This window comes from Mesitornis unicolor, unplaced genomic scaffold (genome assembly GCF_000695765.1).
Source record: "Mesitornis unicolor isolate BGI_N332 unplaced genomic scaffold, ASM69576v1 scaffold6895, whole genome shotgun sequence".
In the NCBI taxonomy this organism is placed as follows: Eukaryota; Metazoa; Chordata; class Aves; order Mesitornithiformes; family Mesitornithidae; genus Mesitornis; species Mesitornis unicolor.
In genome coordinates, this window is record NW_010187458.1 from 39,673 (window position 1) to 63,733 (window position 24,061).

Below are 24,061 nucleotides of genomic sequence, written 5' to 3' on the forward strand. Positions count from 1 at the left end.
AGTATGGAGGAATCTTTTACTGGCCATTGTGAGTAAATGACATCCTACCAAGAGAGAAGCGATGTCATAGAGCTTAAGAATATGACTTTACAGAAGGGCTGAATCACCGTGAAACATTGCTTAAGGTTTTGTGGTGTGTTCGATCTGAATGAGTACTAAGAATTCATTGGACTGACTCCACTCAACCATTATTTGGTGCATGCTGTCTCTGAAAGTATTTCTTAGGGTTGCTGAGAAACTTAAAAGCCATTGTAAAACAGATCTAACATTTATTAGCCTTTCACTTAAGGAAGTGTAAAGGAAGGGGAAAAGCATATGAAAGGAAGTGTAAAGACCTGGAGGAAAATATGAAAAAAAAAAAGAAAGAAAAAAAGAGAAAAAAAAAGAAAAAAAAGATAAGCTAAAGCATTTGTGAAAAGCAACAGAAGTCTGAAATAGAAATGACTGATTTGACTGCTGTGAATTTAATCTGTTTTATTTCCAGATTTCTCAATAGCTGTTTTTAAGCTGTTAATTGTAAATACACTAGTAGTGCAAAAGGCTGGCGTAGAAATCCTGCTTTCTTCTTCCTCCTCAGTAACTCCCCTGTTAGATACTTTTGTTGTTGCTAATACTTTGCTTTTTCTCACTACAGCAAGTGTTGCAATATTTCCACAACAATATAGCAGGTAGCTTTTTAGTTATGAGGATTATTTCAGACATACCAGCTGTAGTGTTGGTTATTGCTTTCTACTGACTTTGACATGGTGAGGTGCTCATTGCAACTCATCAGGTGAGAAGCTGAAGAATGAACTGAGTACGCATTGCTGGAGAAAAGCACATAACGTGCTTTTATGTCTTAGGAATGTTCCCAATAGGAGATAACAAAGTATGATTGTCCCTGTCCTAAAATAGACATTAACTAATTCATTGAATAGGAGGAAGAGCTGACAATTACCTAGCAGCAACTCAGTTATACTTTCCTATTGCAACAGTTCCCTATTTGCTCTCTCAAAGGCCTGTGCAATATAATAGACCTCTAATGCTGTGCTCTAAAGAAATTCACGTGTACATTTTTTTGCTTTAAAGCAAATGTTTACAGGGTTTTTTAAGCTGCTACGTGTCTGTCAGATTATTTCTCTTTCTCTTGTAAAGATTCTCTGCTGTGACAGGGAGAATGACTCGCTGGGGATTATACAGTGCCACTTCCTTGCATAGCTAGGCATGAGGAATTAATTACAGTCTTAATGCTCGGGGGAAGTGACAGATTATGACTGATGGGGAGTTGTGCTGAAGTAGCTCATTTGAAAGAAATGCTGGGAAAGTTGCCTTCCTTGGCTCCCCTTGCACTGCTGAGGAGTAGAGGTATGTGCTTTTTAAATGGCACCTGGGATAGGAGTCTCCTCATCCCAGTCCTACCCTTCAGAAACATATGCAAACCTTTGATTGCTCCTCTGGTATACGCCAGTACTTTGTCCTTCATGTAGATGCATTCCCAGTGGCCATAATGCATCTCTGTCTGGGCAATGAAGAGGAGAGCAAGGGCCAGCATCTGAGATAGAAGCTCTTGCTGCTGATACTTGTGACTTGGCACGGTGTGTGTGGCACCACAACATTATTCTCCTACCTCCTGCTCTGTTGTGATGTACCTTTGTTCCTGTGGGAGAAATCTCTCTCATCTATGGCCCTGAAGAAAGAAGCTTGTGAAAATATGGTAATGTCTATTTTTTCTGTTTGTGGTTGCCCCTGGTTCTGACAAAACTGATTGTTTCCAGTGTTGAAGAACTAACATGAACACATGGGACTGGGTATTGTACGGCTAAGTTATTAGAACATTGTATACAAATGATTTTCTTTTAATGTATTATAGTAACAGCTACTGATGGAAAACCTGAAAAGAAAAATTACAGTTAAAAACTATCTTTGTAAATAAAGCCATACGAGTGGTCAAATAAGGAGGACATGAACTTGTCTGGCACTTAGGAAATATGAGTTTTGTTGAACAGTCTTGCACAAACCAATCATTCTTCATTTCATATCAGTCTGTTAAACATCACTAATATTGGTTGTTCTTCCTCACCTTTTGCCAGTTTCTCTATATGGATGGTAAAGTCTTCTATGCAGAAGTTAATTATATTGTTTCCTGAACGAAATGGCAGGACAAAATAGGAGGACTCTCATTTTGGTTAGGAACCCTCTACTGTGAAGTGAATAAGTGTTATCATTCTTGCCTCATGTGGAAAAAAATGAATGAGTAACCCAAAATTCCAGGTGATCTTCCCATTTCTTATCAAGACCCTTTCAAATGCTTTCCAAGAAAAGTGCCATAGTATACCACAGTATAATGGCCAGCTATGACTTGCGAACTTCACTGCTTTATCAATACTAATTTTGGACATCTCACTTTACAGCTAATATGTTTATTCTTGTCTATCACCTTTACCTGGTAGGTGTTTGTGGCTGATGGACATATTCTCTGAACTCAAGAACTGGTTGAGTTCTTGCGAGTCTTTTTTTGTAATGTCACTTTTTTCTACTTGATTGTGGTTAACTAGCATGGTGGTAGCCCAACAGAAGGGGTTCAGAGTCTTCCCCTGAATGATCTGAGAAACCTATCAGAGGAAAATATTTTTTCTTGTCCTAGACATTTTTTATTCAACAAAAGATCCATTTGAAGTGCAGACTATTCAGACTGAATGGGTCGCCACTTTTTTTCCCCTTTGATATCACTGATGGCTATTTTTGGGTTATTATTTTTTTTTTAATTGGGAAATTTAGAGTTCTACATGATTTGCTGTTAAAAACTTATATTGGTTTTGGTGAAATTTTGATTATGGGTTAGCATGGCTAACATTCTCCTCAGAGTGGTGAAAGACATCTGTTTCATCCTTAAGCAAAGGGGAAGGCAATTGAAATAGTAAACTTTCTGTTGAGTTCTGAAAATATTTTTCACTGGGTTAAGTCACTAACCTATGGAATCTGACATTAATAATCTAAAATTGAAATTTGTAATCTTTAAATAGATTAATTCCACAAGTCATTAGATTTAAAGTTTTATTCGTGATCCTTTTGCTTTGTATGATGCCTATAAAATTTCAATTTTAAAGTGTATATTGACAAAAGGTACTGTCAATGTTCAAAGTAATGTTTAAGGTGTGATGCTTTCCATGTTGATCCTTTTTTCTTCTTTCATGTACCTCAGATTCAGCTTTTGGTAATGACTGGCTGTTTACACTTTGCTAAAGCAGGCAGAGCCTGATACCCATAATTTCAAAATATGTTTAGAAACATATGCTATGTTGTGTTTTGATCCTAAATTATACATTTCTTCTGGCCATCATAAGTAGAAACAGTTTTGATTTTGATTGATTCTTTTTCTTCTTTTCTGTTGTTTGTAAATGAGAATTTGGAGTTTTGAATCTGTCTCAGGCTATTATGATTAGAAGTGTTTTCTGTGGCTTCCTGTCACTGTACTTTCACTTCTTTAGAACCATCTGATCATGCTGATAGCACTTTTCTTTCCAGAAATACCAGCATGCTGGGATTCTCCATTGTTATACAAAAATATATCTACTTTTTTCCTACTCTTATATTGCAAGATTATGTAAAGCAAAACCAGAAATACTTTGTGGCTCAAAAAACCCACCCCGAAATTCCCCTACTAACCAAGTATCTCTTAACAATACAAGACTCTATAAAATGTTCGATGTACTTGTGCTCCTGCTAACATACAAGGCCATGACAAAGAAGTTGATACTATGACCAGACACAGAATTACGTTCTCTGTTGGTATTTAAAATGGTCAAAAATAATTCTGAAGGCTTTTTCAAGAATTAATATTAAACGAACATGTTCTTGGTTTAGTAACATGGAAAAACATACTTGGAGAGAAGGAGAATGGGAGAAATACACCAGTTTAATGAGACATCAACTGACTCAATGCTGTGAGGTTACCATATGCTGTGGAAGTATTTATGAGGACAATGCCCTTTCCTTTTGTATATGATTCAGATTATTTCTTTGAGGAACTTTGGTTTGAAATTTTTACTGCTTTGCAGGGTTTCCTATTAACAAAGCAATATGAAATTCCAGGGTTGTGAGAAAAAAAGAAGCTATTATTAACGCCTACTCCTAAGAGCAAAGATCAGCTTTCTAAATCTTTTTTAGGCTCCATGAAGCACTTCTTTACTATTATCCGGTACTGGACTGTGTGTAATTGAGCTCTTTCAGAAAAAATGTTTAAAGATGGGCTCATGTGGCAAATAGTCGTCTGCTCTGAAAATTATTAGACTAGTACTAAATTAAGTATATCTGTTGATTATGTTTCCACTGTTGATCTAAATTGTAATACTAAAGGTGAAAAACTAATAAAATGTTCAGCAAATATGGGTCTACCTTAACAGGTTAGGAATATGAATCCCCCAAAGGTTATTTTCAATTCTTGCTTCTTGAGACATGATTTTAAAGATGGACATAGAGAGAGGTTAAAGAGAAAAACAACAAAAACAGCATTGATGGAGTAGTTGCCTGACATTGGCAACTGAAAGTGCAAGAAATCTTCAGTTTACAGAGACTGAGGGGAGAAATACCTAAGGTTTACAGAATTGTGAAGGTGGTGCATGAGCTCAATCATTCACCAAATCCCATGACACTGAAGCTGGGGCATTTGGTGAGGCTGGTGGAAGATTGGTCTATAACAGACAAAAGAAGCTACTTCTTTACGCAGCAGATAGTGAACTTCTGGAATTTGTTGCCCCAGGAGACTTGTGGAGGCAGACAGTATTAGCAGGCTCAAAAATGGTGTAGACAAATTCATGGATAACAGATCAATAAGTGGATACTAAAAGAAGTAGACAACACTGTATGATCAAATATCTCTGATACAGTAAATCTCAATGCTCATAGAGAGTAGCCAGGCTAACATTATTTTCCTGGGCACTGTCTGCTTTTACAATTGTTTGGAGACAGTCTATAGAGCTACATAGATTGCTGCTCAGACCCAGAAATAAGGCATTTCTTATGCTCTTCATAAAAGATTAATGATGAGTATGCTTTTTGGATATACTGTAGTGTTATCTTAAACAGAAAGAAATGTAAGTATTTATGTTTAGATATGAATCTAATATCAAAAAAAGAGTTTGTGTGATGCTTACTTCAAATTATAATTGTTTATTTCTGTAATAATAATTCTTTGTAATCTAGAATTGTAATTGTAATCTAGAAGAGTTTAGAAAACTCTTAAAAAATGTCTTCTTTTAGGAATAAAAATAATTGAATATTTGTTTCATTCATGCTTATCACTTTTCTTTTTCCCTTAAAGTAATCATACAGTTGCAGTAAGGGTCAGAAATCACCAGTCACTCTGACTGATTACTCACTTGCTGAGTGCTTTACAGGATTGTAGTGCAAGACAAGACTTTTCTTCAGTGGAAGGAAATATTAGAAAAATTATTCGGCACATAGATTGCTCAAGGTGGCTCTGCTAGCCCTTTGAATAAAGATGTATATATTCAGATGTTCATGCACACACCTGTATTTATTTATAACAATTTGAAATATGAAAAAGACAGGTTTTCTCTCTCATTTTTCTCTTTCAGGTAAGATTAAAAATAGAATGAAGAACATTAATCTTGCATTCATGTTTAGACAGTTGGCTAGAAATTAAAACCAGCTGCTGTGATCACTACATTCATTGCTTGTACTGCTACGCATAAAGGCACCAACATAATTTATTTAATGAATTTAATTAGAACTGTTAAGAAATCATGGAATTAGGCACCTGTGACTTTAGGTATAAAAGAGGTGCTTAGAGATAACTCTTTTTAAAATTTGAAAATTAAGGTTACTGCTATTATTTCAATATTAACCAAAATTAATATTTTTAGAAGTGTTCCATGATAAAGATTCCTGAAAGTGACATATTTTTTCTCTTGAAAGTTTGTTTTGGAATCCTTTAAGTGCTACTTCAGAGAAGTCTGGATTACAACTTTACAACTGGTTTATTATCTTTTGTTTTTCACTTGCATATTGATTTGCACTACTTTCACTGTTTCAAGGCATTCCAGTAGTAGTGATTTGTGCTATGTTGCACACTGATATTGCTCAAAAAATTCACACCTGGAAATTTCTTTTAAAAAATATTTGTTGGCAATTGCAGATTGTACTGACTTTATTTCACTTTAAATATCCCTTAAAATAAGGATGATCTATAAACCCAGGTTGAACATCATTGTATCTATACAAGGGATGAGAAACCTCAAAAGATGAAGACTTTTACAAAACTGCAATTTGAAAGTGTAGTCTGAAAGAGCACAGCCAGGTCAAAAGCAGGTATCTTCTGCAATCTGATCTACATATATGTGCTCATATCTTTTACCAGAAGCCATATGAAAACTGTTGTTTTTTAAAATGTTTTGGAGCAAGCTTTTCAGGCTAAAATCAGGCAAGTCTAAAGCCAAAGTAAGCTTTTGTGACAACAGGTATTGTTGCAGGAGGCAAAGATTGGAAAAAAAAAATTAACTCCTTTCTTTCATTGAGACAATTTTTGAAATTTCAAGAAAGCTTGTGATTAGTGTTATGTAAAATTTCATATTGTTCTTAGTTTCCATTGTATTTCCCAAATTAGTACTAGTGGCACATTACATTTATAAAGTCTGTTCTGACTGTGCAACTCTTTTCCTTGATTTTACATCAGTTACTTCAGATTTTTTCTCAGCAGAAAGCTTCATTATTTCTAGTACATCTTCATTACTATTAATAAGTTTTCTGACATATTTAAGTTAAAACAATTGAAATATTTGGGAGTTTTAAAACTAATAATCATAACTTGTATCATGAAAATATACATTGATAATAATATAGAGTTAATTTTTATTGCAAATAAAAAATAAATATTTATTTTTATTGCCAATAAAAAAATTAATAAAACTTGCAAGGTTCTCAATTATCTTTTTTACAGTAGTGTCCTTTCAAAAAGAAAATGCACTTTTAAAGGAAAAGCAATAAGAGTAATCTTTTCATATATTTTCCCTGACAAACATTAATAGAAGCAAACACATAAAGTTTCAGGCTTCCATTTTACAGAGAATAACAAGTCTCCTCTTTCCATAATTAAAAAAAATACAACTTGAAAGCACTTATTAAGTTAAGGTTCCACATTTTGTATATCCTGTCTAAAGCAGATTAGGAAATTTTAATAACTTTAGTTAGTGCTAAGCAATAAAGAAGGTATAACAATTAGCTTCTGCGTGAGAGGTGTGTGGGTGGGGAATTATTTCTTACAGTTGAAGCTAGGCAGAGATATTGCCAGACTCCTCTAGCAGTCACAGCTCTGCAAGAATCTGTTTTAAACTGAGACAGGTGTTCACAATGCTGAACTTCTTACAAGGTTCCAAAAAAAACCCCAACCAGCTGGGGTATTGTTCTTTGTGATGTGTTAAAATTTCACAGTTGCAAATGCCATTCTGACATAAGAAACTCTTCAGAATTTCTCTTCACTATTTATTAAATAAGCTATACAAAGTCATGGATCTTATGTTTTCTTAGTCCTGAGTAAGTTATTCTAGAATCTTTGCAGAGTCGATAACTTAAAAAAATATTTTGAAAAGCCCTTTTATGTCAGTGAACAACTATGTTGTCATTCTTGGAAGGACTGGTTAGATTGTGCTGAATGTTAATACATGTATATATATATATAGTGTTTTGATAGTACTTTCGTTTGTATAGCACAGGGCCTTGTTTCAGGCTCCATGGGCTCAGTAAAATCCAAACTATCTGAATTTTAACTAAATGCAGACTTGTTGCCATCAGTCCCACTTCTGTCCCATACAGAGATCTGGTACTCCAGCAGTTCCTTAACTTGATGATCTTAAGGGTCTTTTCCAACCTAAGCTATTCTATAATTCTATGGTTAAGCTGAGGAGGATCCAGGAATGAGAATACAGTACCTTTCACCTGTAGTCCGGTAACCTCTAGGAGTTATGAAAAGGCACTGCTGCTGTGACTGCTTCTGTCACCACTTTTTTCTTTTTTTTTTTTTTAAAAAAGGAGCTATTTTCCATTCAGCATTTCCTCAGAAAAGGAATAGATCAACAGGATTGTCCAAGGCGGTAGATGCCATGACAGCAACCTCAACCCTGAGACTGAGAAAATACACAGGATAGGTATCCAAAAGTCAGACTACAGTCTCTCCCTTGGCAGAAGTAATGGCAGAAGAACTGCTAAAGGAGAGAAATTAGATGAGGAGAAAAAGTGAGATCTAGCAAGATCTTTATAGAGAGCTTTATTTAATAGTTGCAGATTCTGCAGGCTTGAGATTAAGTGCCGAGTCAAATTTTAAGTAGCATAATTTAATCTAGACAAAAAAATTTACAATCTCCTTTCTTATGCTGGCATAGCCATTACTGAGAGGAAAATATCTACATGTATCTGGTCAAATCTTGGTCTTGTTTACAATACTGTAAATCTTAATTGTTCACATAAAAACAATTATCTTCAATTCCTTCAAATGTGTCTAAAGCTAAAATTTTGTCCAACAATTTTTCCAGTTGATTCAGTATTAATAAAAAGAGGAAGTGGGCTGCAAGGATTAATTTTTTTGATAGCAGTACCTTTGGGTCTCTATTTATCCTCCTGTTCTTACAGGTATAAAGTTTCCAATTTGACAGTGATGGTAGGGCTTGGAAATTTTACTTAGATGACCTAGAATAACTAGTAAGTTTTTACCTGGGTAAAATTATGAAGCTACTGATAATGAATCTAACAAATGATTCCTATCTAATATATGATGTAATATTATATTGTTAATGATATTAGCAAAACTGTTCATGTTAATTATCAATATAATTTAGTAGAGAAATGTGAGAAGGTAATGAAATAATACACTCATTTGGTTAGTGGGATCTGTTATCAAAAGAAGCAAAGTGAATAATTTTCATAATCTTAATTTGAAAGGGCACAGTTTTGGCAGTTGGAAGCAGACTGATTCACAAGTGTAAGACTGTAGTATAGAGAAAAATGAGATATTGTATGTTTTCTCTTTGCTGAAACAGTAAGCTGGTTAGCCGTTTAAATGAAGTGAATGCAACAGATGAAATGTTGCTCTTTTTTTTCAGTACAAAATTACTGTTTTGTTTTTGCTTAAACTTGTTTTAACTTATTCTGAAAATAATTAAGGTTCTTCTGATTAAGAGAATGTGTTGAGCAAAATAATGAAGTAGTTTCACAATTTCAAATGGGAGTAACAGATTTGTATAAAACTGTGTAGGAATATTTATATTCACATACATATAGTATATGCAGTTATCTTTAGATAGTATCCAATGTTGAACAAATTGCAAAATATATATTGATATTAAATTCAGAATTTTCTAATACTCATTTTAAATAATAATACTCTCAATATAGTTAGAGGCTGTAATGCAAGTTATATATGCACCTTGAAAGGAATATGGTCCTTAAACAGGTATTCCACAGTATCACCTCAGCAGTATTTTTCTATAAGTTTAATTTAAGTTTTTAAATATCAGTTTAATCTCATAATTATTTCTAGTCTCTTGTCTCTTACAGTGCCCTGTCTGGTACAAAATGGGGTGTTATCAGGTGAACTTCCAGCTTGAAATGAGGCTAATCTCTCTAGTGAATGAGCTCACTTGTCCTTTATCCTTTCAGTCATTTTATCATTTCAGATAAATATGCGCAATAGTACATTTATTTCATTAGAATGCTAGAATAAGTGGAAGAAATTTTGTAGAAAGGCCTTTAACATTGTTGGCATATTTTTAGTTACATATTTAGGAATAACTAAAGACCTGTTATTTTACCAAGAAAAAAGTCAGTTACAGAAATATTTGAGAGCAAAACTTGATGAATCTCTTTAATAAAACGGACAGCTTGTATATTCGTCTGTATTATATGCAGTATTTTAATCCAAATATGCTAACAAAAATGCTGTCATATTGAGAAATTAAACAAGTATGAATAATATTATGTTATCTGAACTGTGAATAGTATGGACTTTTATAGTGTTATACCAATTATTGACTATCGTATAAAGAGAGCAAAAGTTTTTCTAATTCAGTTTTTGTTTCTATAGCTAGTTGGTGTTCAGACAAATCTATATGTTGTAGTTTGACTGGGTGGTAGTTTTCTGTGCCTTAAGAAAAAGTGAGATGACCAAACTAGTGTTCATAACAATCAGGGTAGCAGAGAAGTGTGTTGAGGAAGAATATATGAGGTCAGGGGTCAGAATTAAAGTGATATGGCTTAAGAAACCTGATTTTATTTTGATGTATATGTGATGTGGATCGTGTATTTCCATGTATCTTTTTAAATGCATATATAAAATAGGTAAGTAAAAGAAATAGATAGGTTAGAATAAAGCTTGCAGAGAATAAGTGGTTCATCAAGTTGTAGGTAAAACAAATTTATTAATATACAAGTGGATGTACAGCATATATTTTCATATTTCCCTAATGTTCCCTTTTTGTGGGGGGAGATAAGTCTTTGCCAAGATAAATTTACTATGCTAAACTTTGAAGAGTAGCTTCTGTACCTGTTTGCAATATGACATTAAAAATTATTTCTCCTCATCACTAGCATGTGTGCATCAAAGTTATCTTCATTCCAATTTTTATAAAAGCAGAGTGCTTTTTCGACGACAGCACTTTAGAACACTTAATTTAGGGTTATATGTTTACTCAGATGAAGTTCTTTTTATCTAGTCATATGTCTGTGAGTCTAGCAATATGCACTAATTACATAATAAAAACATCAGTTATTTTATTACAAACATATAATTTGTAAAGCACATCTTGACATACAATAATGGAAATCTTAAAGTCAGGTAACAGTGAATGCTTAAGATATTGATTAGGAGTGAATTATTCAATAATCATTGCATATATTACTGCCTGAAAGTCTGATTTCAATCTGGGTCATCACATTGGTATCTTCTGGTCTTAGAATTAATATTCCCAGTTCTCATTGCTCTGCCAATATAGTATAAAGAAAGCCCTAGTGAAAATTACACCTACATTCTATTAAACCATATAAAGGACAGCTGCATTAGTATTAGAAAATTTTGCATGACTATGTTTCTTCTGGTTTCAAAATGTCATGCTGTAATTGTCTGCATTACATTGTCCTGCAAAATAGTGATATAATAATGTTTGTATACTTCACTCAGTGTGGTATTAGCCATCTGACAGAAATAAAGTTTAAAAGCTATCTGATGCAATACATGATGCATGCATTTGAAAATTTAACTAACTTTCACACAGCAGGTAGTTGGCAAAAAGTATAAATTTCAGTATCTGATTAGATTGCTTTTTAATTTAAGTTGAAATCCAGTAATTTTCCTGAATATGTTTTTAAAGTGATTAACTGCTATTTTGAAGAAGCTGGTGAAGCAAGTAATGGCTAAATCATTATTTTGTTTATAATTACATGCTTTGTGAGAACTACTCTAATAAATAAAACAGAGCTACAAACATCTCCTGTACTTTCCATATCAGATTCCTACTTATTCTTAGCATTGCAGAGTCATACGAACCTGCAGTGGTGCATCACTTCAGTAGGAATGCTTTAGGTGGGAAAAAAGAGATCCCATTTGCAGCTCAGAATCTTGCTTGCCAAGCTTAGCTTATTATAAATAAGCTGCTTAACTTATTTATTACAATAAGGTTGTGGTTTTATCCTATTTCTGTTCTGAATAAGGAAACCAGTAAATTAGTCTTCATTTTTCCTGAAACTTCCAAATCTTTCATTGCAGAGGGTGAAACCTACAGGGTTTAGGGACTCAAAAATTTGCCCAACTATAGGCAGAGGGAATCTCTGCCTCCTTAATGGCTCCTCCTGATTCATGATATTGGCATCTCTTGTTCAGATGCTGTCATTCTGGTGTGTCTTCTTTTGGGGTTCCCTTCTCAGTATATCAGATCTGGCAATGCTCCAGGGGCAGTATTCCAAGCATGAGGTGTCCTCCAGCACTTTTGCAGTTCTGAGTTTGGATTCATGTTTTAAAGCAGAGGATGTCCTGTAGCACTTTCCCAATTGTGAGATGGGGTGCACATTTTAAAGTCAGGCCTCTCAATAGCTGACTGATCTGCACCTTTTAAGAAAAATGGATTTCAGTTCTGAGGCAAAAGTTAATAGCTGCACACAACCAGAGAATATTCTCTAACCTGCTGACATACTGTCATGCTTAGTCTGTTAACCTGGCCTTCAGAAAAAAAATAATTAGTTGCTTCAGATGTATACCTTCTCTTCTAAAAGCAAGTGATTTAAATAACAGCTTGTGATCAAAGGCATATAATACATGTAATGCAAGAGTTAAAGTAAAAAGACACAGATGGCTGTATGTGTGGGTTGGAAGAGAAAAAGGAGATGTCTTAGGGGCTGCAAGGTGTTTAGTGTCATGTGGAAGGTTCCCTGTAGTGTTGCTAATACAACTTACATGATATATTACAATGAGGTTCTTGTCTTGGGATCTGGATGTCACCTGGAAGTGGATAGGTGACTATTTTTTCTTTCTGTGGATTTGATGGAGATGGATGTATGAGGAAAACTTCCATGTAAAGCAATTTATGTTGTTTGGAAAAGTTGCTCTTAAGCATAATGTAGACTACCTATTTTACAAAAGAGTTGGCATTTGTTTTATATCTCCTGGGCAAACAGAGGAAATTATCTGCAGTGTTGATGCCCAAAGTTACGCAGATTGCTGAGACCTTCTGATTTCTCAAGGTCAAATCAAACTGAAGGCAATCATTCCTCATCCAACTTAGCTGAGCCAAGTTGCTTGCTTTGGCACTGGTACCACACTCTAAAAAAGCAGATTTTTCTTGCTTGTGGGCAGGTGGTTAGAATATCATATAAAGCTCATTTTTGACTGTCAGGATTGAAATTATTTTTCAGCCAAGGACAGATATAAGTACATCTGTTAACTATTAAATCGTGGAGAAAAAAACCTTTGCAAAGGTTCAAAATGTACCTCGAATGTAAGAAAAAAAATTGGAATTTCAGGCCAATTTCTGTAAAAATTACTAAAAAGATAAATGTGATTCCATTACATGCTGATCAAGAAAATTACCGCAACTCTCATAGACTCTGTTCTTAAGCCAGTGAGAGTTTAACTACAGTTTGAGCCACAGTAGCATAGGCAGTTATTACTAACATGACAAAGACTTGGGTAAAACTTGAACATTTTTGCCACACACCAGTAAGTTTTTTAACAGATGCTTGAATACTGTGTATCAAAACCTGGTTATTTTAATGACTTTGCCTCTGCTATACCTAAAGAAAAGCTTTAAAATGGGAGGGGTAAAAGGTGTTAAACTGTCTTTATTTATTTTTACTTCAAAGAGAGTAGCTTTCAGAAAGTGAAAGACAGCTCTTTATTTGTAGAAGCTTTCTGAAATTTAAAAGATTGGTCATTAATTATAACTCATGCTAATGAACTAGATATGAAATTAACAAATACTAAGTTAATTATTACTTACACCAATTGTTCTCCTAAGAATTCATTCAGACTTAATTTAATTAAAAACTTCATGTGTGAGAGCTAACAGAGGTCAAGATTACAGGCAAAGTCACAGAAATGAGTCTAAGAATACTCAACTAAGAAATAAAAATAGGTTTCTACATTCCTTTCAAGATATACAATACATTCTTGACTCTATTTCCTTTGTAGCAAAGGCCTCTCACAACGAGTTGATGTAAAATTCCTGGTGACCTAACGGTGCTTTTAATGGCTTGAGGATTTTAGGTTTCATTGTTGTTGAGGAGTGCTAGAAGCATTCCAAAGTCATTTTTCACTTTGTATTGTATTAATTTCTCACAGAGGTATTGATCACTATACTTATAATTGTTACTTATGTACATGGGCCTGAATCTGAAAAGTGGATGAAAGTTGTCTGCAAAGCTGTCCTTAAGAAAAAAGGTTGAGTCAACAATTCTTCTCAGAAAATAAGTACAATTTGTGTTAGTAATTTGGCCTTGTAGGATTGCACAAAAAGACAGGCAATAGTGTTCTTTCAGCATGTCTAACTAAAATGGTTAGATATTGAAATGAATGAATGGTAGTTTGTACATTTAAAGCAAGAGCCATGTTGCCAATGTGACACACACACATGATCTCCCTCTTGCAATTTAGACCAGAGATTAAACTGTTTCATTTCTGCCAGATTCTTGTGAGAGAGGGGCAGTGTTACTAACTGACTAATATTGATTATGAAACAATTTGTGCTCTCTTCATAGAAGAAGAAACTACAAGTTTGGGATTTTTTGTCCTTTAAATAAGACAACATAGTCTTTCAACAGTAATTAAAAATAACCTACTGTCGTTAACTGAACACGGCTTTCTGAAGCCTGCAGCCTGGTTTGCTTGCATGAATGGTTTATTGATCTGTTGTGGAGTAATTCAACAATGAATTTATCTTGAAAATTAAAAACAATATTAAGTAATGGATGATCCAATTTACTGTAACATGAGCTTATTGTGGCAGTTTGTTACTAATTCATGCAGTGAAAACCTTAAGTAAAACTTTGTTTTCAAATTTCACCTGCATTCCACAGGACAGTTTTTGCAGCAGGATTGCTGTTATTCCCTAGATAACTGCCCAATGCAAATACTACACTAACATTTTTAAGGAATTATCTTAGAAAAATAGATTTTCTTGCCCCTCTCTTGTTCACAGTTATACAGGTACTTATTGTTTACAATTTAGCTTGATTTTTTTTCTGTTGGACCTACATGTGGGAAAAATCTGATTATTTATATAACCCATACATGAAATGGCAGAAGATTTTACATTTATCTGCTGAGCTTACAGAGGGATTTATCCGTTTAGTATCAGTCTAATCGACTACAGTAAATAATTAGAACTGCTGATTCTGCTTCTTTTCCCTTTCTTTTTCTCTCCCCTATTCCCTTAATACATTTATTAATATCATCGATTTTAATTCTATTTCCTCTAAGTCAAAACTTCTGTATAATCATCTGCTTTATTTCAGTATGAATATTTGTACATAATTAATCTTTAATCACTGTAAGAGACCTTTTTGGATAATTGTAGCAATTTTTTATGGCTTTTTATGTTTTTTTTCAAATGTAGAAAAGAAATATGTATTTTTCTATGTTGTAGAAATAATAAAAAGAATGAATAATAATTACTGCATTCTGTAATCTCTGTAATTCTGCCTTAAAGAACACGTTATACACCTGTGTTAAGTCTTTCTATTTTCACAGGGTCTCTGCAAACTTCTACAAAACCTATCCATGCAGACCAAATTCTTTCCAGTTTTGTTTCCAAGTGCTTATTGTGAAAACTTTCTTCTTCCCTGGTGTTTTTTTCTTCCTGTCAGCAATTTCCTAATCATAATAAAGAAGGAGATTATTTGGGGGTAGGAGATTATGTCTGGTCTGAAATGAAGTCACAGACTGGCATTTGCCAAATTATTTTCCTGACATTTATGAAGTAAACATGTGAGTAGAATTAACTTCCAAATCCTTTCCCCCTTCAGGGTGAAATTCAATCTTGTTCATGAAGTCTGCAAAGGTACAAAACTTTATGACAGTCTACTCTTCTATATTCAGGAAGATGAATGAAAGAGAAAATGAAATATTTTTGAGCTATTGTTTCCCTTTATCACTGATGGAAGATATTAATTTAATAATTTTCAGAGTCTCTAATCAGACAGAACAGAATTAATGGCCAACTTCTCTGAACCTATACCTTAAAACATGTTTCTAGTAAAATATAGTGTTATATGGTACTTTATAAGAAATTATCAGTGAGACAGAGCATTATGGAATGTTAAAACATAAATAACTTCATTGTTCAAACTATATGCTAATTTCTTTTTTTAAAAAAGGAGGAAGGAATTGCATAGTAATAATTGCTCTTCTGTTATAATTAAATTATTACAGAACTAGTCTTTGTGTTTAAGAAATTATGTATTCACTGACTCAACAGTTTTGCATTTTTGTTTTGAATGGTCTAGGAAATTAGTTTTGAATACTGTGTAATATGAAACTGCACTAAAGAAAGATGAAAATCAGAATCTTTTTTTCTGCAAATAGGCTATTATTTTTCAGCTTCCAATAAAAGCACGGGTAAGATTTCCATCAGAATATACTTCTGGCACCCTCATCCTTTCAGCTGCCTCTGAAGGTGTTTAAAAAAGCACCGGTTGGATTTTGTGAATTGCAGTGTAAATAATTATTCTTTTTATTTGACTAATGAAGTCAAATAAAGTTAATCAAATGCATTTTTGAGGATTTCTTATTCATCTAATATTTCATGATCTCCAGGTTATTAATTAGCTTGTCCTTATAACATCCTCACACTCACATCCCCCACCAAGCCAAACAAATCTCACCAAAAACCGTTTTACTATTTTGACCTGTGGACATCCGTGATCAGTGCTGTTTCACAGGTCAGCTGAATCTCCCAATGAAGGCAATTTTCTCTCTTCAATTGATTTTCTTTAGAGTGTGCTCCTTCTGCTTCTGCTTTGGGGGCATATCTTCCAGACAGTGAAAAGTGATGAGCAGCTGGAGGCAACAAGCTAGATCTAAAGTCTGTTGCCGTCTATGGACAGACTTGGTTATCCAAAGCAAAATAAGAGGTATCACTATCTGTAGTCCCGTCTGTAAATGCTTCATCTTGATAATAATTCAAAGTGTATGATAAAATCACCTCCCTGCATGAATGATTGCAGAACAACAGATCCCATCTGAAAGCAAGCAAAAATGTGTGGTAGAGGGAAGACTGGAATTGTGAAAATGACAGCTAGTCTGGAACTAAATACAGGAATTTTGCATCCTCTGCACCTCAGCTTTAGGACACATCTGTAGTTACTAATTTTTGTAATATCAGGGCATGCTGAGGCACCACTTCAGTTTTAATTTCTGTGGAGAATGGCTTGAATCATCAATGTCTTTTTTTGCAGCACTTGGCCTTCTCTTAGATATTTGCTTTAAGTTTATCCTGTTTAGCTTGTAACAGCTAAAGACATCCTACCCTCAGGCCAGAAGCATTACAGGAATCCAAGCTCCAAACCTAAGGCCAGTTCAAATATGCCAGACTATTTTTGATGAATACCCAATACTACCCCAGAAAAAAAGCATTCTCAATGCAATACCTTTATGTGACTGCAACATGTGTCCACTGGCATTTACCTGAGACAAACTCTTTCAAAGAAATGTTACAACAGAGATGGAAATAAGAATCCCTTAATTATAGTTAATTGAAAAGGCTTTTGTTCCCTGTTGTGATGCGATTTCTGCCAAAACAATGTAGTAAACAGTCTCTGATGCAACTAGCTCATACAAAATTATGTATTTTCCCTTCAGTAGCACTATTGAGGTCTGAAGGACTTCAGCACAGGTATCTTAAGCAAGAGGATTGTATGCAAGGTCAAATTCCAAAACCATAAAAATGTGAATTTTCCTAACAAAACATTGGACATTTTTCTTTTGAACTGATTAGCTGTTTTTGTAATAATTCTCTAGAACCATTGGATACAAAAAGAAGTATGTGAAAGTTCCACATGGGCATATTTGGGTGGAGGGTGACCACCATGGACACAGCTTTGACAGCAATGCTTTTGGCCCGGTAAGTCAATTCTCTGTACATCATTTACACCTTTCAACTAAAAAGCAGTTCATGTCTCCTGGGTCATTTGTGCAACACAAGAAGTAGAAATTGATTATGATTGCCTTTTTATTATGTTTTTGTGAGAATTGTTAGGCTTCATAAAATATCTTGGTCAGCAAAGACTGAGTTTGCTCTTAACTGTTATAAAAAGAATAAAGACTCATTTTAATTTCCAGGCATGGAAAGAAAAGTGGTAGAGATTTTAAATTTGGAGGGATGTAGTGGAACACTATCCAGAGGGTGAGCCAGCTCCCTGTAGCTGACAGATGCTCCCTAAGGACATGTTGCCAGCTGATACAATTTGGAATTGTTCCTTCCTGGGAGCTTGGTTTTGCTTTAGAGCCAGTGCTGTGTTAAAGAATTAGGAAACTGTAAGTGTGTTTAGTGAGTGTTAACTGTTAAATTGGTCTGTGGACAACAGTAGCGCCATTTCAAAACTTCCCCCAGAATAAATATTTAAATTTTCTTTATATAAGACCAATTTTATATTGAATAATGACAAAACATAACCTAAAATGTCTGTTTCTTGACTGGTAAAAGTGTGCATCTGTTCTTCAGGAAGACAGTGAATGCTTTCTCTGCACTCCAGTTTTGGTCTGGTTTTGGTTTTGTTACACTTTGTGTGGATTCTTGTTCTTGTTTTAACTTAATCTAGCATGCGGGAAATAGTTCTGTAAGCTGTGCATCCTGCTGTGGAAATGCAAATCCTTTTTGCTCTATTCCATATGCAGTTTCTTGACATGTGTCTTTAAGGGAGAATACTCTTCTAACATTATAAAAACCCACTGGCTGTCAGAGGGAAGTTGTCATGGCTAGAATTTTCCAACCTTGTGCATTTCATAACTTATTCATCCAGAAGTTGCCCTACTGACTCTACATGAATTAATGACACCAAGGACATTATGAGTTTGTCTGGGTTCTGGAAATTTAGCGCAATTATTAACTTGAAATGATTTGTTCTTAGGGAAAAAATGCAAAAAAGGCCTATTGCCCAGTTTGCAGTATGTGATGCCGTTGTCTCTCTTTTGCTTTGTCTCACTTATTTTTGTGCTTGTATTTCTTGCTAATTTTTTCATTTTTATTTTCCTGCTATTATCTTCTAAGGTTTCTAACATCTAGTTTCAGAGGTTCTTTCCATCGGGATTTAATTCAGTCTATCCTGTACAGGTATCTCTTTCCTTCCCTTAGTAGGCTTTCCTTTTCTGTCTTTCTCTCTATTCCCAAGACAAATCTTAGCCATACAGCCACTAATCTTCTTTTCACTTACAAATATATTGCCAACGTATACTCAGAGCATAAGGAAACTTTAACAGTTGGGCATTGGTGTCAGATTTACAGCTGCTCACACAGGAATTAATAGAAGGTAAAATCCTCAAGGTAGTCACCATGCAGCTTTTGTATAAGATAACATGTTGGAGTAAATCTAAATGCCCTCCATTTTTTACTTAATTTACTGATGTTTATAAATATTAGAGAATCTTCTTTACTAGTCTTTGACCTTACATTAGTCAACAGCTGATAGCTAATATTGGATAGTGTGCCACTTTTCTTACAGAAGTGACATCTTTCGAGGACTAGTAAGACATTTTTGACAGTGAATTCTTTAGCTTCTGTGGAAAGAATGACATTTGTATTATGTTGATAAATACAGTATGGACAGGTCAAGTGTAAATATGTATTTTTCTCTGAAATTAAATTAGAGCAGCAAACACTGAATACAGGCAAAAGGGGGCAGAAGATATCACAGGGCTGGAAACTAGCTTGAGAATAATAAAATACTGAAAAATTTAATCTGCAGAAGAAAATGGAAAGTATATTTAAAAGGAAACACTCGACTCCAGATTCTTTTCCATTCTACACACATGTTAGATTTTAGGTTAATGGGATGCTTTCTACTCCTCTGTCTGTTATACTCCTGAGATCACTTGCACAAGTGAATTGAAATATTAAAATCACCCTCTTCAAACCAGAAGGTGTGTTCTTCTTAAGTTAAACACTTTTTCTCTCATAAGACTGTAGCAGTCTTAAAGAAGAGACTGAACAACGGTAAGACATCAACACATTTTTCTCATTTTGTTAAAATATAGGTCACTTAAGAGATTAGGTTGACTCTTACATGTATCACAATTCTGAATTGACAAAACCAGATATATTCTTGGATCAAAAGTTTCAGTGAATATAGTGTATTTTTAAACTGGATTATGTGGTACCTTACAATTTTTTTCAATTTTCATGCAATCTTATAGTGAAAAGGCATATATAGACATTTGTCTGTAAACAGTCAGACACAGTAATGTTTCGTAGATGAGCTTAATGAGTTACATGGGGTATAAAAGGAAATTAAGGAAAAACAGATTGAGAGCAGATGTTAGAATATTTTCTTCTGTTGGAGAACAACTGTATGTGTAATGGCCTAATGGGTTAGGTTGATAAAGCAAAAACCCTGATACCAATCAAGTTCTAATTTAGATGCACCTTTAGAGAGATATGAATTTCTAAAATGTAAAACCTTGGCAAATTAAATTATCTTTACTTAGTTCATAAAAGTATTATAAAATAAATTTTTTATATATTATATTGCATGGTTTTATAGGACTAAAATTGGAATGTTAAGGCTTAAAGAGATATTTTCCTGAAGTGTGTAAATAAAATAGAAAATGTTTTAAGTAAAATTTGTAAAGGTTTAATATATCCTTTCTGCTTAGTCGTGTCTTCAAATAAAATTAATAACTGATATTACAAAAATAACAGAACATTTGCTGAATTAGAAATGCTGTTAACTCTCTATATGATCAAAACTTAAATATTAGTTTCCTTTCCAGAGTATTGGACTAAATTAGGTAGTCCATGTTTATTGTAAGTTGTCTTTAAAAAAAAAAATGTTTTGTGCAATTCAGAGTGGCAGGTGTTATATAATACTATTGCTTTGATACTGCTGTATTTCAGGTTTGGAAATATGTCATGTCAGCCATTCATAATGCTGAAAATAGCTGTTTTGAGTAGAAGCCAATAAATATTCAGAGAACTTGCATCTTTCTACTATTATTTAAGGGGAGAAAAAATTACGTATCACTGGAAATTTATTTCAATTACTTGGACTAGAATGAGATTTCTACTGAATTAGCTGTTACTGTTTTCAAATTCTTATACAATGAAGTCAAACTTTTATGATATGAATTTAGCATTTCTTAATTGACATGCTAGAGGAACCTAATAATAAATAGCTTATATAATTATGATCGTACTTTTTAAAGTTTCTCCTTTTTGTTTTCAATTCTGGTAATTTTCCTGTTTTGAGAGGGCTTTTTGCTATGAGGCTGTAGTTTGACAGCATAGGAAATGTAACATTACTGTTCCTGGCAATGCTGTTTCTTTCTTAGATCAGAAATGCAGGACACACGTTATAAAGAATTTATCAAGTATAAAACTCTCCTGCTTCAAATTTCTTAAAGATTTTAAAGAGTTCAACTTTATGCCAAATTAGTTATTGTCTTTGTTTACAAAGCCAGGATAATACCAGCATAACAACAAAATGACAATTTATATTCTAGATCTGGCACTCTGGCTAAATCAAGGGAAATGTCATTATAAACTGTACTTCATCCAGATCAGATTTGGGGAGTTGGCATTCAGCAGTGCAGAGATGGTTACGCACCCAACATGTCAGAGAATTCTATCTGAGAAATAGTTATTAATAAGTGCATACAGTAACATATATATGTATTCCTGGATGTACACACATCCACTGAATAACACACTCAGAGTTAAAAAAAGTTCAATTTTATCTTATAAGGATTTGTTTCATAAATATAATACTCTTCTTACTACATTTCTACGTTTCAAAATGCCTCCAAGCTGAGGATATGAAAGGGCTTTATAAAATTAGGGCTTGAAGTCAATGGCAGTCTTTCAGCTGTCTTGCAAAGGACCTGAACAAAAGCTAATTAAAGTCAATGAGAGGCTTCTATTGGCTTTAATAGCTTTGGATAAGACTCTTTATGAGTTAAGCTTCACAATCCAGTGTAAGGGCAAAAAGGCTATTATCCTCCTTATCTTTCTGGGAAACCTGAGGCACAGGTAGCTTGAGTACCTTGTCATAAAACATCTTTTTGGCTCAGACAGGTCTCTATACTGGTTCTCTTACTAAAAATACATATATCTTTTAATGTGTTTACTCTCAAAACTAAATCCTGTTGAACCTGAGCCTGGCTTTTTGTTTAAGAGAAGTTTTACATTCATAAGCTTCAAATGAGTAAATTGCTTTTAGTCAGCAGTACTGTTGAGCCTGTATTTATGGTTGTCCATATAGGCAATTCTGTACAGTAAGTTCATGCAATAAACTATCTGAAAAACATTCTTGTCTCTTAAACTATTTTTTTTTTCTTTCAGCAGTCCAAACCTGTAGACTGTGACTAGAAAATGCTATAGAGTAGAATGACAGTCAAAATAAGTGAATATACAGAGTTTGTTAGTTATTTTAATTTGCTTTTCAAAGACTATTATCATCTCTTTCAGATATAAGACAGCAATGGGTTAACAGTCAACCCTCGATGGGAAAATTCAATTAATAACAGTAATGGAGTGTGGCCTATTATAATTATTTTCTTAAACTGATCCATTATTTCTCTCTGTAACTACTGTTAGTGAACACAAGTAGTCAAAACTAGAAAATGTGAAAAGTTAATTAGACAGTAAGGTGAACTGAAATAAAACATTTTTGTGAGGTCCAGTGTGTGACTGCTGGTAAAGGAAATATTTGAACCAAGAGGTCTGCAGCCTGTAAGAATACCCCTGCTTCATATGCACTTTCTTCTAAGAGAGGTTCAGAGGACAGCTGAAGGAAGAAGCCGGTATCTTTCTGCTCTTCTGGATTACTTACATAATAGCAAAGAATGCTTCATGTCCTACAAGTGTGCATCATCTTGATGATGATCTTGCCATCAGCTGAAGCTTTCATTTATGAGCTATAAACTAGTGCAAGAATCACGTATCCCCCTGAAATGGAGCAGTCTATAAGGCAAAATGTAGGAAGAGTTTAACAGCTCACAGCAGCGCACTGAACATCACCATATTAAAACTGCACAGTAAGGTATATAGGCAGGGCACACTCTTCCCACAGGTCTCAAAACACCTAGTGACCCTGTTTGTGTCCTCTGTACTCCAACTAGCCATTTGGAGAGGCTTAAGACATGTAGTTTCTATAGCCAGACCTCAAACCCTGTTTTTATAATGACTGAAGTCATGAGGAGATAGATGGTCAAAACAAAAGCAAAACAAAAGCGTACTTTTAGCAAGAAAACAGCTCTCTGTGCTTACACTCATAAAGTTAATGTAGGTGAAGATAACAGTGATGGCAAAGTAGTGAATTCTGGGAATGATCTACTGGGGACTTGATTGCTAGATGGTGCTGCAGTTTCTTCTCCTTTCTTTTTGTTAGCACTGTGACCAGTACTTGCACCTTCACTTTGCTGTATAAATGTAGCCTTGGAGAATAGCATGACTTCTATGGGATCAGTGACATTTCTATTGTGGCCCACTTTTTCTGTCGGGTATTAGAGAAGAAATGAACCTGTGTTTAAACAGGATGTGTAATGCAAGTGCACAATCAATGACACTTCATAATATTTATCCCTCGCCACTGGCAAAACTGAAATAGGTAAAATTGTTTACAATCAGAAAAAATACTTTGCATGAGGAGCATGAAGTTACCAGTAGTAAATAGTATGCATGCACAGCTTGAACTTGTAAAAGTCTATGATGAATAAAATAGATAGGACATTATGCATTATGACTGATGATAAATAAACCTTGAAGGCTAAATATGCTTCTCCCTTTTGAGAGAATATTGTATGTGAGATACAATTTGGGATGGTGGCTTGTCTGCTGAGAATGACAATTCACTCCAGGAGCTGCTGAAGGGGAGCCTTGATAATAAGATAGTGTGATCTCACTGTCCATTAAATTATCATGACTAACTGAATTTGCAGTATAAGGAATAAAAAGTCTTCTATGGCTGTCCTAATTCTCTTGGAAAGTAAAATATTTAGCCTGACTGTAGTCTAAACCAATGCATAAAAATTAATCTTTCAAGCAGCCTGACTATCATCATGTGAGTAAAAGTTCTCAATTACATCTACTCTATTTCTTAGCAATGGAATGCTCATGAGGACTTGTAAAGTAGCAGACAGTTTGGGTTTTTTTTAATCTTAGTTATGACAAATCTTAAACATTTTATGTATTCTAGATAATTTTCTCTATTACTGTATTTGGAAGTGTTACCGTTATTTAGTATTAAGCTTCAGTCATCTTGCTTATGGAACAGGATTTCTGTAATACACTCAAGCACAATGAATTATTAATCCAAGTATTTGGTGAATATTTCTGAATGCAAATACCTTTAAGGATTTTCCAGCCACATTGGAAAG

General features: G+C 34.2%; 1 protein-coding gene across 1 annotated transcript in view; it reads left to right on the forward strand.

The window, feature by feature from the left end:
- Positions 1-24,061, forward strand: part of LOC104541395 (mitochondrial inner membrane protease subunit 2-like) — a gene marked incomplete at its 5' end in the record, with an annotated part of 148,442 nt that overhangs the window by 38,947 nt on the left and 85,434 nt on the right. Inside the window, one exon of the mRNA XM_010185452.1 lies at positions 17,492-17,594. Within this exon, the coding sequence (XP_010183754.1) occupies positions 17,492-17,594 (103 nt within the window). The remainder of the gene's footprint in view (positions 1-17,491; positions 17,595-24,061) is intronic.